This window comes from Dendropsophus ebraccatus, chromosome 1, assembly GCF_027789765.1.
Source record: "Dendropsophus ebraccatus isolate aDenEbr1 chromosome 1, aDenEbr1.pat, whole genome shotgun sequence".
NCBI classification, from domain to species: Eukaryota; Metazoa; Chordata; class Amphibia; order Anura; family Hylidae; genus Dendropsophus; species Dendropsophus ebraccatus.
Genome location: NC_091454.1, coordinates 60,181,699 through 60,199,390, shown reverse-complemented (window position 1 = coordinate 60,199,390; position 17,692 = coordinate 60,181,699). Strand labels below are relative to the sequence as shown.

General features: G+C 44.9%; 1 protein-coding gene across 1 annotated transcript in view; it reads right to left on the bottom strand.

The window, feature by feature from the left end:
- NDFIP1 (Nedd4 family interacting protein 1) overlaps positions 1 to 17,119 on the bottom strand; it is a 31,094-nt gene extending 13,975 nt beyond the window's left edge. The window contains exons 1-2 of the mRNA XM_069971768.1: positions 16,959 to 17,119; positions 990 to 1,077 (exon numbers count right to left, since the gene is read on the bottom strand). Coding sequence (XP_069827869.1) covers positions 990 to 1,077; positions 16,959 to 16,991 — 121 coding nt within the window. The 5' untranslated portion in view covers positions 16,992 to 17,119. The remainder of the gene's footprint in view (positions 1 to 989; positions 1,078 to 16,958) is intronic.
- Between the last annotated feature and the right edge of the window lie 573 nt (positions 17,120 to 17,692).

Sequence of the window (17,692 nt, the reverse complement as noted above, 5' to 3'; positions counted from 1 at the left end):
AAAACAAACACATTTTGGTAAGAAGGAAAAAAAATCACTTAAAGAACTCATAAGTCTTGAATACGAAAGTTGTTACAGTAAGGCCCCGTTCACACATAGCAAGAGGGGTGGAATTGTCTGCCGCAGAATGCCGTTAGCCTCCGTGTCATAATGACACTCTATAGGAGGCTCACGTGCTGCATCTCTCGGCGCTGAAGAATGAACATGTTCATTCTTCAGCGCTGAGAGATGTTGAGCGGTGCAGCGCGTGAGCCTCCTATAGAGTGACATTATGACACAGAGGTTAACGGCATTCTGCGGCAGACCCACCCCTCTTGCTCTGTGTGAATGGGGCCTAAGGACAACGGAGTGGTGACAGAAAAACAATGTTGAGGAAAAGGGTTAAAAATCATGACCTCAGTGGTGAAACATTCAGTTACATCCATAGATAAAACTTATCTGTTTTCTGGTACAGACAGATAAAATCACCAACTTATGACTAGAGCAAGTACAACCGTGCCTGTACTGATACTACTGTTAGTTTCACGATTTGGTTGCTGCATAACAAAGAAAATTAAGATTTTAATAGTATTCTTTTTATTCATTCTTTTAATTTTTGTTGAACTGGTAAAAAAAATTAACTAATTTGCTTAGATTTGATTTGTGCTTTTCACGGCCGTCCTATTTTTTCACAGAACGGATTGCAGATCCGTGAAAAAATGGAATGTGTGAACAGCACAATAAAAAGCAATAGGCACTAAGCTGATCTGTCATCTGTAAAGAGTAGTAGATGCTTGGAACAAACTTCCAGAAGATGTGGTTGATAAATCTACCATAACAATGTAAACATGACTGGGATACACATGTATCTATCCAAGGATAATAAGAAGGGAAATACTAAGAGGGCAGACTAGATAGACCAAGTGGTCTTTTACTGCCGACAATCTTCTATGTTTCTAAGACATTTTTAGGCAGATTAATTATAATAAGAATAATAAAAATGACTTTACCTGCGTTCTCTCCAGCAATGCTGCTGTATGGAGGGGGAGCATCAGATGCCACCTGGGGATTCTCTATAGGTTCTTCTTCATTCTGTAACTGTAATTTACACTATTAATAAGAATTATCAATGACTAAGACCATAATACATAAAGCATTTCAATCGCAGAAAAGTGTCCCCATTATTGGACATGAAAACATCCCCCAGCTATTATAAATATCACAGAACAGGAGTAAAGAGATATTAAAACGTCAAAAAACACCTATTGCTTATAATGTTTTTATGGTAAACATATTTTTAAGAAGTTTTGTTTTTTCTAATTTTCCATTTTTCTATCTATATTATAAAATAACAATGACATTTTGCTGTGGTAGTTAAGCTGAGACTTCCTGTTCTGTCTGTGGTAATGATAGAGCTGCTGTAAAGTCAACTCAACGGCAAGCTGTGATCCACCAAGGCAATTTGACATTTCTGCTTAAAATTCCTTGCCTATTTCGGAGTGTGAACATATCCTTTGGGTTCAGCAACATTCTCCGAACGCAACACTCAGCATGTGACATAGGCTGTATCCATGTTTTCCTGGCAGCCCTAGGATGGCATCCATCTTCTCCAGCCGTCAGAAGACAACTGTTGAGCATTTGGGTTCAGGAAACGTACCGAACAGTTCGGAAAGTTTGCTCAACACTACCCTCTTTAGCCTTGTGCCGGCCGGAAGTGGTCAGGAGGCTGAAAACAGCCAAATGCACCATTACTAAAGGTGAAATGTTGGCCTGGGCGTGCAGTACTAAAACACCCTGGTTGGAAGAGCCACCTGACTGATCACTTTAAAAGAAAAATCCTATTTTTCCACTAAGAAATGACAGACCCTTGTAAAAGCTTAAAGGAGAAGTCCGGCCAAAACTTTTTTTTTAATATGTTATTACTTACGGAAAGTTAGACAAACTTCTAATGTACATTAAATATGGGAAATGCACATATAGGGCTATTTCCCTTAAAGAAGCAGTTCACTTTTTATTTTTTTCGGCCCCCCCCCCCCCCCCCCCCGGGTAGCCGCTGTCATGTATACTTACAGAAGATGATCGGTGTCCCGTTCCCGTCGGTCGGTTCCGTCCCGCGGTGCCGTTCACATCGGGCGCGCGCTCACTTCCGCCGGCTGCTGCGAGTCCTTTTCTCTGACCAGTGATTATACGCCGGAAGTCACTCGCTTCCATGCATTCTCTATGGAAGCGAGTGACTTCCGGCGTTCAAATGACAAGGGAGAGAAGAGGAGTCACAGCGCCGGCGGAAGTGAGCGCGCGACCGATGTCAACGGCACCGCGGGACGGAACTGACCGACGGGAACGGGACACCGATCATCTTCTGTAAGTATACTTGACAGCGGCTACCCGGGGGGGGGGCGAAAAAAAAAAAAAGTGAACTGCTTCTCTAATTTTGTAGATCAGGGAGACTTCAGATTCTCTAAAAAAAGATGACGTCACGAACCGGGAGTGTAATTACAATGGATCGCCAGCAGGGACGCACTATATATAGAAGTCAATGAGTACCATTGACTTCTATATATAGTGCGCCCCTGCTGGACACTCCATTGTAATTACAATGGATGTGTATGTAAATGTAATACAGTATACAGTGTTTTTGATTGAATACATTTATGGAATACTTTGGGGAGCAAGTGTCCTTGCTCCCCAAAGTATTCCATAAATGTAATCAATCAGTACATAACAGTAACCCGCCAAACCGCTGCCCGCCGAACCGCCGCCGCTACCGAACGCCTGCCGCTCTGGACTAGACTCAATTACTACTCTCATGGTGATTGGAGAGTAGTAGCTGGGTTATGTCGCCGCCGCTGATGGGCACAGGGGGAGCCGCTCATCAATGTGCAGCTATCATCCTCCTCCGCTCCCCCCTCCTCCTCCGGCCAAACTTTACACTGACTATGTGATGGCTGACTCTCCGCCCGGCCACCGTTCTCCGATAACACATGCCGGCTCCCGGTGCTTCCTGATGTCCCCGGCCGGCATGTGTGATCGGAGAGCAGTGGCCGGGCGGGGAGTCAGCCATCACATAGTCAGTGTAAAGTTTGGCCGGAGGAGGAGGGGGGAGCGGAGGGGGATGATAGCTGCTGCACAGTGATGAGCGGCTCCCCCTGCGCCCATCAGCAGCAGCATCAGCGGCGGCGGCGATATAACCCAGCTACTACTCTCCCATCACCATGAGAGTAGTAGTTGAGTCTAGTCCAGAGCGGGCGGGCGGGTTACTGTTATGTACTGATTGATTACATTTATGGAATACTTTGAGGAGCAAGGACACTTGCTCCCCAAAGTATTCCATAAATGTATTCAATCAAAAACACTGTATACTGTATTACATTTACATACACATCCATTGTAATTACAATGGTGTCCAGCAGGTGCGCACTATATATAGAAGTCAATGGTACTCAAATTGACTTCTATATATAGTGCGCCCCTGTTAGACACTCCATTGTAATTACACCCCCGGTTCGTGACGTCATCTCTTTTTAGAGAATCTGAAGTCTCCCTGATCTACTAAATTAGATATTTAGTATGTGCATTTCCCATAATTAATGTACATTAGAAATTTGTCTAACTTTCCGTAAGTAATAACATATTAAAAAATAGTTTTGGACGGAGTTGTCCTTTAAAGATTAAAGTTATGTAACTGGTGCTGCGTGCCATAAAATCTTTAAGGACGTGTTCTCAAGGCTGGATAACTTATTTGCCAGAAATCATATCATGCAGGCAATGTCTGTTGTATCTAGGATTGCTTTCTACATAAGACAGACTGTAGGAGCATGCAGATATACGTTCATTCTGTACTAAAGTTGCTGCTTTCATCGCAGATTCTGTGATATCTCCCCCTCAAAACCACAGACATATCAGTAGGACTCAATTGCCTCTCATCATAAGGGGTCTGGTGTACATTGTATGATACGCTGAGAGATGTTTGTTTCTGCTACGAAGGAAATCACAACCCAGAAGTGAACAAAGTCTGCACAGTTCCCAAGATCAGCTCTCAGGCTCAGAGTTCTATGGTGTACTATTGACAAGGGTGCACAACCCGTGGCACACATTGTCGTCAGTTGCAACACGCACAGGGGCATCACTAGCATCCAGCATGAAGGAAGCAAGCCCCTAATTGTTTTGATCCAGATTTTTAGCTGACTGCCACCATGGCACAGCCCACAACCCCCATGTGCTGCAGGCACTTCAGGTAAGCTGCTTATGTGCGCTGGTACATGATCTCTTCACTGGCTGGTGCCATGTTATGTCGCCTCTGCAGCTTATAGGCTTCAGGCCTGAAGGAAGAAGAGCTGCTCCATTTATCTTGGGAATCCAGATTAGATATGCATTAGGTTGTTTGTACTGTTTTCTATTTGGTGGAAACGGGGCATTTTACAGAAGCCATTTCAGCTATGGGAAGGGGGCACAGCAGAGGACATTATATCTATAAGGAGACACTGCAGGGTACATTATAACTATGGTACTACATTTAGATGGAATATGCACCGTCCTGCAGTAAAAGTTCCGCCCATCCCAAAGGTTCCATTCTATGCTCAGGCAGATTCCGCCATCCACCCAAAGAATTAACATGTCATGAAGTTCTCAGCTTGGAATCTGTATGCATATACTCTTTAAGGCTGGGTTCACACTATGTATATTTGAGGCTGTATTTGGTCCTCATGTCAGGTCCTCATAGCAACCAAAACCAGGAGTGGATTGAAAACACAGAAAGGCTCTGTCCACACAATGTTGAAATTGAGTGGATGGCCGCCATATAACGGTAAATAACTTCCATTATTTCAATACAACAGCCGTTGTTTTAAAATAACAGCAAATATTTGCCATTAAATGACGGCCATCCACTCAATTACAACATTATGTGATCATAGCCTTTCTGTGTTTTCAATCCACTCCTTGTTTTGGTTGCTATACAGCCTCAAAAATACAGCCTCAAATATACGTAGTGTGAACCCAGCCATATACTGTATACACAGTATACAAGAAGCTGAAATGGTGGCTGAAAACATTAAAGGGTTTATCCAGTGCTACAAAAACATGGAGACTTTCTTTCAGAGACAACACCACTCTTGTCTCCAGTTTGGGTGGGGTTTTGCAACTTAGGGCCCTATTACATGGGACGATTATCGTGCGAAAAATCGTTAAATCGTTCGAATTTAAACAATAATCGTTCTGTGTAATTGTAGCCAAATGGATTCCTATGCTCTATTTGCTAGCAATGGGATGCCTTTATGTGCTTGGATTCCTTTAAAAGATATGAGCATTTGCACTTTAACCCATTCCTGTGGTATCTTATATATTATTCAGTGATCTTACATTTTATCTAGGAGCACTTAGCACTAGCAGGATGAAGTGAGTGTGTGGAAATAATATTACAAAGTAAATCTCAAAAGTATACTGAGATAAATGTAAAAAAAAAAAAATGTCCAGGAAAAAATAATTAATCCCCTATCCACAGGCACTAGGTTATTGCAGCTTTGGCTCCTACTGAAGCAGATATGGGCTGAGGCTGCAGTACACCAACGTCACCAGTACAGGAAGTATGGAGCCAACTGCTTTCTGCCCAGTTCTATCTGTAGTACAGGCTCTGAAAAGCTGATTGGCAAGGTGTCAGGTGTCGGTACCCAGCAGATCAACTATCCTGTGGAAAGGCTTTTATTTCCTGGACAACCACTTTAAGTAAAACTACATAAAAAAAGCATATTTTCATAAGGGTGCAGGAATAAAGTTGTGAACCTTAAATACACAAAGGGAAGAGCTATGTGTCAAACACTGAGGAGAATCACAAGCCTACAAGACTAAACACTGTTTATTCATCCTAAAACAGCTAGGCCACACAAAGTCTTGTGCAAGTGAATGACATGTACTATATTATTTAATAAGCAAATTTCCTAAGTATAGCTTACTGCAAACGGCATACATTACGAGCTGTGACAGGGCCATGTCCCGCGCCTGCCAGGCCTGTTAACCAATGTGCTAATCCTCTTGCTGGAAAGGTGTTATATAGGATATTTGTGGAAGAGGGAAATATGTGAGAAGCGCACAGTATACGTAACCAACTGTGCTCTCTTTGTACACAAGTCTATAACCAGACCTGTCGTTGCTGGCTAACAGTGGTACAAAACATGTTATAAAGTGCTGAGTCTACATTAAAGGGGTGTCTAAACACTAAAAAAATTTATGTGGCTAGTCTGCCGCTATCCTCTATGGGCTGCCCAGACGGTCAGACGATCACCCGGGCAGTCCTCCTCCCCCCACCCCGGCAGCATCCTCTGCACTTACCCGCTCTCTGATGCTGCATGTAATAGCGGCGACAGTGAGCGGGGAACGAGGAGCAAACGAGTGCTGACATTGCTTGTTTGCTCCTCTATGTCACCCTGTGTAATAGGGGCTTAAGGAAAGGACAGATTTACTTAAGTTATCTTTAACAGATTTGTTGAAAATGGCACAACAAGATAGACCTCTGCTAAATGACAAAGTAACTCTGTAGTCCTATGTGGATTGCTGCCAAACTCTGCTGGGTTCTTTAAATGGGATATCTTACTGCTCGGAGATTAGCACGAACAACTATTTATAGCCAGGCTTTTCTATTTCCCAGTGTTTTTGTGCACTGCTCTATTTACCAATACAGTAAAGTCTGATAATGCAACTGGTTTAGTATTTCATTAGAACAGCATATAACAAAATCTTAGGTGGAGAGATGCTTGGCGGTTTTGTTTAGAATGGCGTAGTGATTTCTTTTAATAAAAAAGCTAGGCTGGTGATTCAGCATTTCTCTACCCGCTGAGCAGTGTGCATTATCAAGTTACCCTTTGTGATGACGTACTGTGGTTTTTGTGGGACAGTAACCAATATATTACAGTACACAGTCTAATTCTGATGCTTCATGCTAAACCTTTTCCTCAATCAGAATTATTAAAGCAAACCCTAAGTATAAATAATATACTGTACATACAGTAGTACCTCTATTCTCGAACTCAATCGGCTCAATGGCTGTTCCAGAACCAGATAGTTCTAGAAATGAGTTGTGTGTTCTTATAGGGAACAATGTAAATGTGCACCACTACTATTACACCGATGTCTGACAGATTTTTTTCAACCAAAGTCAGGAACGGACTATAAACAGAGAACAGGTCGTAAAGATAAGACTGGGATTCCTTCTCTTTTCAAATCCATTCCTAGCTTTGGCTGAAAAAAATCAGTCAGACATCTGTTGGTGTAATAGGGCCCTTACTGTAAAGAAGGCAGGGATTCTGATTATAATGACCAGGTGGCCGGCACCCTCAGCTGCATAGGAGACATGGCATCCACCAGGGGAGAGAGGATGTCACTGTGCAGGAGCTCGGGCCACCCCCAATACACTGGCATCCCCCAAGTGCACGCCCCAACACACTTTATACTACCAGGAGGGGAAGAAGAGAAGCCTCAGAACTCCTGCACAGTGATGTCCTCCCTCTCCAGGCGGGTGGCACACTCAGCTGCATAGGAGACACGCCGGCTGCCTGGATAGGATGGATGTCACCATGTAGGAGCACGTCTTACAACCAGAACCATGACCAGAAGCACCACTCCCGTGAGCATTGGCGTCCGAACACCTCAATAACTGTCAGCTGAACAATAGCTGAACAAATCCGACTTTGTTTAGATATCAAACAATGTTAAAGCGTAACTGTCATGTTTTTTTTTTATTACATAAAACCTATTACAGAGTTTCTTAAAATTGTTTGAACTGTTGATATTTAATGTTTTCAGAAAAATGACCCTGAAATGACAGTTACGCTTTAAGAGTGCCGAGCAAAACTTCAGGGAGAAATTTCATTCAAATACCAAGGTATTACTGTATTATTTAATCCAAGGTAAGCAAAACCCATTATATATACACAAAAGTCCTGCCTTCTTTCTTCATGTAATAGTATAACACTAAGGTAAATTAATGAGTTTGGAGTCTTTTTAGGTGTTTCTGAGATAGATTTAGTATTGCTGATAATTTGTAATATACTTTATACAGTATCTTCACTCCTATTCTGCTATGCTTTATTGCTAGACAGGTCTCCCATCCATAAGATGGCATCCTATGGAGGAGATGTGACACACACGTCACTCTGCATACCATAGTGGCACACTGCACCTAGAAAACAAGAGCAGTTGCAGTGGAGGAGCTCAAGTACCAAAGTATAGTTACATGCTCCACCATAGGAGAACCCCTTATGGATGGGGGTCCTGTGCGGCTGGCAGAGGGTCAAGGAGGGTAGACCTTGTAGTGTATATAACTTACGTTACACATTATTAGCAATACTATATGTTCATCAACATCCACATGTCGTTGTTATGCTTACAGCCCAACAGTGCAGGGCAATTGGCAATATTGGTAGATTCTACATTTGCACCCTATGCCCTCCACAGATAAAGGCAGGTTCACACTGAGCCCACATGACAGACATAACAAAGTCTGGAGACTCAGTGCTGCCTACAAAATCCTCCAGCATGACCGGTTTGGTAATGGTGGGTGAAATGCAAAAAAATTATAGAACAAGGTCAGCTCACCATGTGAATATGTCCCAATATTGACGGCAACCCTCTTGGTAAGGAGCAGGTGATAAGAAATGGGCCGTTCACCCAGGTATGCAGTCCATAAAAGTAGAAGGAAATCACAGCTCCAAAAAAACGTGAAGGAGTTAAAATGTCCAAAAATCTTTATTCCAAAGCATATTAAAAAACAACAACCATGTTAAAAACAGCACGTCTACGCGTTTCAGGGACAAGCCCCATAATCATGACAGGGGTGGTTGAAGTCATTTATTTGGAGGGCTGCACAGCCCTCTGTGTCCTAGCCAGAGGTACCCAGACTGCCATTAGGTACCAGGATGAGATCCTCAGACCTATTGTGAGACCATATGCTGGTGCAGTGGGCCCTGGGTTCCTTCTGGTGCATGACAATGCCAGGACTCATGTGGCTGAGGTATCAGCAGTGCCTACATGATAAAGGCATTGATGTTAATCCAATCTAGCACATCTGGGACATCATGTCTAATTCTATCCACCAATGCTACATTGCCCCACAGACTATCCAGGAGTTGACTGATGCTTTAACCCAGGTCTGAAAGGAGATCCACAGGAGAACATCTGCTGCCTCATCAGAATGCCCAGGTGCTGTAAGGAGGTCATACAGGCATTTGAAGGCCACACACACACTACTGAACCTCATTTTCTTGTCTTCAGGCATTTCCAGTGAAGTTGATTTTCCCTTTGATTTATTATTACAAATCCATGCCTCCATGGGATATTCATTTTGATTAAGATTTGAATATTTCATTCAATGAAATATAGGATGTGGTCTTTACTTTTTGAGCAGTGTATGTAATTGCTGGGTGACTAGGTTTCCATGTTTGGCAGAGATTTTTCTCCCTCTAGACAGGAAAATATACACAGAGCTAGGTGCACCTCTCTGTGTATGATTAAGGGTTGTCATATCCTGCCTTCCTATCAGCCCTGATAACACCCATCAAATTTGTCTGTGATGTGTTATATCTCAACTAAATCCTACAACATTATTCTTAGTAAGAGAAGGCCTAGTGGATGTCCACCACAGAGGCAAATTTCTGCAAAGCTTATGTTTCCAAGCCAATGGCCGTCTATACCTGTCTGAAATATAGGAAGGGGCAGTGGCAATACTTTCAGTGCACATCAAATCAAAGCTGGCACAATAGAGAAAAGTTCTGGAAGTCCTGGTTCACTGGTTATTAGAGGCCTTTGGCACTGCTTACCTGGGCACAAAACAATAGAACTAAGCAGGTACAAAAAGCATTGTCAAATTATGGATACACAATAATGGACACACTGGGATCAAATGACCATTATGTGCTGACAACAATGGCATTTCTAAGCCCAGCTGGAAAATTAATGTGCTGTCCTAACATTACATTTTGTAAATCAAGCTTTTATCATAAACATAATTTAAGAAAGTGTGTTTTTATTATTTATACAACTATCCATATAAAAAAGTGAAATACTGCAATATTTACATTGGCCACTACAGGCTGGTACTCCCGCTCAATTGCTGGTTTTGCATAGGTTATTGCCTAATAATAAAGTAGAGGCTCTTGTGTATGCATTGCTTACATCCATTTCAGTTGACACAGCATGCCGGGGTTTGATCCCTATTAGCCCACTAACACACTTTCTAATGCTGCTTTCATTTTGATGATGCCGCTGGCTTTGCAGTCACAGGGAGCGTGGAGTCTCATTATTGCACCTGTATGTAGTCCTGTATGAGTGTAGCAAGATATATACATCAGCAACATAGAACATCTGTTCTCTAACCAACACTATATTTAAATATGCAGGGGCCACCCTGGTGTTTCCCTATTTAGGTCCTAAAGCTCGCAACAGAGTGAGGACCTGAGGGACTACGTATCAGGGTGGTTTGGTTCTCTCCCCATTAGGAGGCACCCTTTGGCAATGGGCTTCCTTCTCTGGAGAGAGGGATATCTGGCTATTCCCGTGTTTTGAGACTCTTAACTGAGGCTCCACGGACCCCTTTTTTGCATATTTAAATTTTGTATGGGACAATCAATGGAGACTCGTAAATGAGTACTCCATTGGAATTTTTCACTGTTCTCCCTGAGTTCAGTGATTGTTGTGTTTTGCTAACCAACACTATAGACCAGGGGTCCTCAACTGGCGGACCGCGGAGGCCAGCTGTCCGGACCCCTGGTCAGACCTCCCAACCGCCCCGGCTTCCATGTGTCCCTCTCCCCACCGCACTGCCTCCCGCCCCATAGGCGTACTGTCTATAGATGTCAGTACGCTTGTGGGGCTAGGGAGCCATGTCGGTCCGGCCCCCGGCTTATTTGCGCTCTCTGGGGATGTCCCAGGGATTCCCCAGCAGAGCGCACACCTGTGAGCTCAGTGTATGCCGCCGGCCTGAACTTCCCGGAAGTATAGGCCAGCGGCATACACTGAGGTCTCTGGTGCGCGCTCTGCTGGGGAATCCCCAGAGAGCGCGAATCAGCCGGAAGCCGGACCGACATGAGAAAAGAAGAAGACAGGTGCGGCGGGGGAGCGAGGTGCTAGGTGAGTTGTGATTTGTTTGTTTTTTTTGTCTTGGAGCTATATACTACTGGGGGGGGGGTCTATATACTACAGGGGTGAGCTCAAGGGGGTCTATATACTACAGGGGGAGAGCGCACAGGGGGGGGCTATATACTACGGGGGGAGAGGTCACAGGGGGGCTATATACTACAGGGGGGAAATGTCACAGGGGGGCTATATACTACAGGGGGAGAGTGCACAGGGGGATTATATACTACTGGGGGGAGCTCAGAGGGGTCTATATACTACAGGAGGAGAGGTCACAGGGGGGCTATATACTACTGGGGGGAGCTCACAGGGGGCTATATACTACAGGGGGAGAGTGCACGGGGGCTATATATAACTGGGGGGAGCTCACAGGGGGCTATATACTACAGGGGGAGAGGTCACAGGGGGGCTATATACTACAGGGGGAGAGGTCACAGGGGGGCTTTATACTACAGGGGGAGAGGTCACAGGGGGGCTATATACTACAGGGGTGAGCACAGGGGGCTATATACTACAGGGGGAGAGGTCACAGGGGGACTATACTACAGGGGTGAGCACAGGGGGCTATATACTACAGGGGGAGAGGTCACAGGGGGGCTATATACTACAGGGGTGAGCACAGGGGGCTATATACTACAAGAGGAGAGGTCACAGGGGGGCTATATACTACAGGGGGAGAGCGCACGGGGGCTATATACTACAGGGGGAGAGCTCACAGGGAGGCTATGTACTACTGGGGGAGCAACAGGGGGGCCAGTTTTCCCAGTAATAAGCATCAATTCTGTATGTAAATAGTTGAATGTTTGTGAAAAGTAACAAAACACGTTTCTTACTGATGTTCAGCTCGGACCTTCACCTGACAATAGACCCCGGTAATTGGACCTTCACTAAAAGTTGTTGAGTACCCCTGCTATAGACTCTAGTATCACATTCTTTCCCAATATGCTGAGCGAGGGCTGTGTTGCCATTCTGTCCCTGTATTGCCATATGCAGGCAAAGAGTCCCCCACATGTGGTAGCCAATGGAATGCAGCAATTAGGCTGCATTCACACGTTCCGTGAAGTTGTCCGTGCACACGGATCCGTGCGCACGGACAATTTTACAGCCCATTGCTTTCTATGGGGCTATTCAGATGTTCCGTGATTTCACGGATCCGTGATCCGTTCCGTTGAAAAATAGGACATGTCATTACTCGGAACGGATGCACGGAAAGGATTCCCCATAGAAATCAATGAGATCCGTGTTTTTCACGGATGTACACGGATGTGACATCCGTGTTCATCCGTGAAAAACACGGATGTGATGTAATCAATGTCATTTAAAATGCTTTAAGACAGATCTGTGAAAAAAACGGACATGGATACAAAACGGACTGTTTTGCACGGATCACGGAGGTAGCTGCTGGACCACAATCACGGACCGGGAAAATCACTGAACGTGTGAATGCAGCCTTACACTATAGCAGCAGGTTTGTCTAGGTTTGCGGCCACCTAGGTTTTGCGGCTGCTGACATCCCCAAGTGGCTAGAATCCTTGGGGACTGTTAAGTATGCCTTCAGGCTTCTGTGTCTCCAGGGCTTATGGATTGTCCCTGGAGGGATATATGATCTCAGTGGGAGACACAGAGATGTAGCTCGGCAGCACTGAGTCTTAGGGCCCTATTCCACAGGAGCGATAATTGGCCGAATCAGCCCCATTCAGCCCGATTCGGCCGATTTTCGCTCCGTGGAATAGAGAGAACGATCAGCCGATGATCGTGTCATTGGCTGATCGTTCATTTAGGTTCAGACCTAAAATCGTCGTTCGCCACCAGCGCATCGCTACGGTTGAATAGCGGTGCGCGGCGGCGACCGACGATTTCAGCAGAACCATACATTACCTGTCCGAGCGCAGGTCTTCTCCCGATCCCGTGCGGCAGCATCGGCTTCAGAGCGGGGCTGTCTGAACTAACAGACCGCTCAGCCAATCACTGGCCGCGGCGTTTCCGGCCAGTGATTGGCTGAGCTGTCTGTTAGTTCAGACAGCTCCGCTCCGAATCCGATGCTGCCGCGCGGGACCGGGAGAAGAAGACCTGCCCCGGACAGGTAATGTATGAAACAAGGGCTGCAAGGACATCGGTAACGATGTCCTTGCAGCCGTTGTTTCACGATCATCGGGGCCGTGGAACAGGCCCAGTAAACGAGCGCCGATCTAGCAGATCGGCGCTCGTTTACATCGTTGCTCGGCCCGTGGAATAGGGCCCTAATTCTCACTTTCCCCCTGCCAAACCATAGGCAAGAGCGGTATGCCTCTGCCGCCTTTCTCAAGCATTGTAAACCAAGGCACCACTGTGTGTGTATATATATATATATATATATATATATTTCTCCCTGTGTTTTAGGTAGACTATTTACTTTATGCAGAGCACTTCCTTGCTGTGCTGATGGCTGTGAAGATATAAAGCGATCCCTTGTGTTTGCTGTAATTATAGGGCTATGAGATCATTACCATTTACATTAGTCTGCTACCACAACTCATAGCAACAGAGAACATTGTTTCCCAGACTACATTAAAAAATACACCCATCTATCTACAAAAGGCCCTGAAAATACAGTGAGATACAACATCAACGTAACACTGAGTCCCTAACACTACATATTATTAAAAAGGCTAAAATGTCCCCGATGATGAGCCAGTCACTAGGTGTCCCACTGTTCGGACTGCTGCATTACACTGTATCCACAGAATACAAAGCAATGGATATTAGTAGTAAGCAGATAAGTGTTGTCCAGGCATCAGGCTGGGTTCACACTACGCTTTTTTTATCCATTTTTCCTTCGGCTATAAAAAAAAAGGATCAAAACGCATCCGTTTTTTTAATGTACACAAAAACGTAGTCCACCACATTTTTGTGTACATTAAAAAAAAGGATGGCTTTTAATTTTTTTTTTTATAATGAAAGTCAATGGAAAAACGGATGCACACAAATGTGAGAAAAATGTAGTGTGAAGCCAGCCCAACATTTGCATATGGTGGTGAGGTAATACTTATCTGTCCTGACTCCCTGCAGCTCCTGTCCCAATGTCTCCTGGTGCCCATTTATAACTGCTTCTTGGTTCCAGTGACAAAAGTTGTTTTTAAGGACAATAACTGCATCACCTGCTGAGCGGACCCCAGAACAGATCTTGAATTAAGAGCAGCTATCCGAAGGTATAAGCGGGGGTAACGATTTTGCGTACAGAGTTGCTTTAAAGGGGTATTCCGGTGTTCAAAAATAATATGTATTGATGGGGCTGGTGGAAAAAAAAATATATACTTACACACTCCTAATATCCCAATGCAGCACCTTCCGATCCCTGTTTTCTGTCTGCTTCAAGGAAGAGAGGTTGGAACAGGACCTGCTGCTTAGGTAAGTATAATTCCTCTTCTTTTTTTTCCCCATCAGCTAATATAACAATTAGTTTAGAACACCTAAATACCTCTTTATGTGTTATCCAGGCTTCTAAAATTAATGGTATAGCCTCTGGATGCGCCATCTATATAACCATCCATATTGGTTGGTTGGGGGTCCAACTTCAGAAATCTCCACCAATCTGCTGTGTGAAGGGGCCACAGCATGATCAATCATAAGGTGACACTTTTATTGACTCAGCCTATTTGCCCTTTATGATGTAGAGATGTTTTTTTTTATCTTCACCTCCAGATTCACAACTTTTTTTTTTCACTAATGTAGCTATATGAGGGTTTGTTTTCTGAGGGACAAGCTATTTTCTTTGACTGTATACATCTTCCATTTTACTATCTATAATTTTAAATAATCCTAAAATCTTGCAGTTTCCATTCTGGCCACTGGACCTGACTAAGCTGAGACATCTTGTTCTGTACAGACCATTTCCCAGCAGTGCTCATCTTCTCAACAGAGGCAACAGAGGTGCACACTAGCTGCTCCTCACAACATGGTCACTGAGCATGCTCAGAAGCCTCTCTCATTCATCATGCATGCTGTAAAGCATATCGCCAAATGCTGTTTAAAAAGCTTAGGCAAGATGGCAGTCCTCAAAGATTTTTATTTTTTTTTGTTAATACTGGCAACTCCGCAGCCAGAACCTCTCTCCAATGCCTGCACTATGCACAACATAAGGGAGTTGTTTTACCTAACCAGAAAATAGGCCTGTGCATCAGATTATCCCTTTTACAATGCTACCTCCCTTGTTGCACCAAACCAGGGTGATGAGGATTGTTATAGAAAGATTATTGTATAGTGAGCAGTAAATAATTGAAAAAAATTATAAAACAGGATGTGATGTGACCCTGGCCTCAACAGGGGCATGCAGTGTTGAATAAACTTACTGTCAAGATTTAGAAATATCCAAACACGCAACCATGGGCTGAACCCAAACTATGATGAGATGAGCGAACCGGGTTCGGGTTCGAGTTGATCCGAACCCGAACATTCGGTATTTGATTAGCTGGGGCTGCAGAACTTAGTTAAAGCTCTAAGGTTGTCTGGAAAACATGGATACAGCCAATGACTATATCCATGATTTCCACATAGCCTTAGGGCTTTAACCAACTTTAGCAGCCACCGCTAATCAAATGCCGAACGTTTAGGTTCGGATCAACTTGAGCATGCATAAGGTTCGCTCATCTCTACTCACCACTAGTTCTTTGTATTTTATAGCACAGAAAGCCCTGCCCTGGCCGTTCATTTATCAGCTAAACCAAGCATTTTCCATAGTGTAATGATTGAACAGTGCACCCCTTCTTTTATCTCCCGCACCACCCCATTCTGCACTGTGCAACATACAGACAGAGTCAAAAGCGGTAGGTACATTTCTAGAGACACGTCAGAAGTAGTACTAAGCAAACTTACCGAAAGTTTTGGCTCAACAACGTTAATCCAAAACCTCAACATTTGACTCACGGCAGCTGGAGAAGTTGAACATTGCCCTAGGGAGTCCCCTAGAAGCCATAGAGCCATAGGCTGCATCCAAGTTCTCCTAGCAGCCCTAGGGTGGCATTCACCTTTTCCAGAAGCCGGGGGTAAATTACTGAGTGTTTGTGTTCGGACAGACGTTGCTGAATCTTTTAGCAAATTCACTAGTCAGAATGTTAGTAAAGAGATGGGTACCTCTTAAAATTAAATTCACATGCAAAAATATGGCTGCCATGACACATAAGTTAGGATGTAAATGGCCAAAAATAAAAAATAAATATTCGGTGCCCACTGTTCTAGACACAATCGCCATCTCCCTGCGGATCACTTTCTGTACATCCAGTGATACCTGGCGGGGGCCCAGTGTGCTGTCACGTGACACCATACACAGTCATGTGAGACCACAACAATGTGAACACAATATACACACTATTGTTATCCAGGGTTAGTGACGTCACCACACACAATGCCCGGTGTCCGGTTATAGCCATGTATACAGCAGCCCTACTATAGAGCCGTGCACTGTGTATGTGCCAGTGCAGGTAATGGACACTTCCTTGTAGGACAGCCATATACCACCCATATGTCATGGATGGGCTTGGCCTCTGTAGAGCTGACCCGGTGATTTCCCCTGGGGTGTATAGCGCTCCCCGAACATGTCATGGAAATAGTGAGCTGCGCGGCACATGGGGGTTATATATAGAGCACGGGCGCTATAGGCGACCGCCCCGCACGTATACACGGGCCCCGCCGCAGCCCGGGCCTCCGCATATAACAACCATAGGTCACATATCGCCGGTCTGTCGCGACATCCGCCAGTACACGGGCAGCACGTCCAGCTGGTTTCCGGGTGTCAGGCTACGATATTACAGCGCCGGGGCCTAGTACATGGCGGCTCATCCCCGGAGCTCAGCCAGCCACCTCCCGCCCCTCCGCATCCATACCTGCTGGTATCTACTGCTGCTCTGCTCCGACATGTCTGCTGGAGGGGACCCGGACCCAGGCCACACGAGAGCCGACAACGACGAGAGCAAGGCGCCCGCGGCTGAGGAGAGCAGCTGGGGGAATGAGAGAGAGATGGAAACACTGCCCTGTGAGGGAGGAGAGAGCGGCGAGGAGGAGACTGCGCGGCACAGGGAGACAGCGCAATGGCTTCTGTGCTATGGAGTGCTTACTGTGCTGTATACAGGGTATATACGGCTCCCTATGCTGTATACAGGGCATATACTGCTCACTGTGCTGTATACAGAGTATATACGGCTCCCTATGCTGTATACAGGGCATATACTGCTCACTGTGCTGTATACAGGGCATATACTGCTCACTGTGCTGTATACAGAGTATATACTGCTCACTGTGCTGTATACAGGGCATATACTGCTCACTGTGCTGTATACAGGGCATATACTGCTCACTGTGCTGTATACAGAGTATATACGGCCACTGTTCTGTATACAGAGTATATACGGCTCATTGTGCTGTATATACAACTCACTGGCCTCTGTACAGCAACATAGACGGCTTACTATACTGTATACAGCATATATAGCTCACAGCACTATAGACAGCTGACTGTACTGTATGCAGAGTATATACTACTCACTGGCCTCTGTGTACAGCACTGTAGATGGCTCACTGTACTATATACAGAGTATATGCGGCTTACTTTACTGTATAA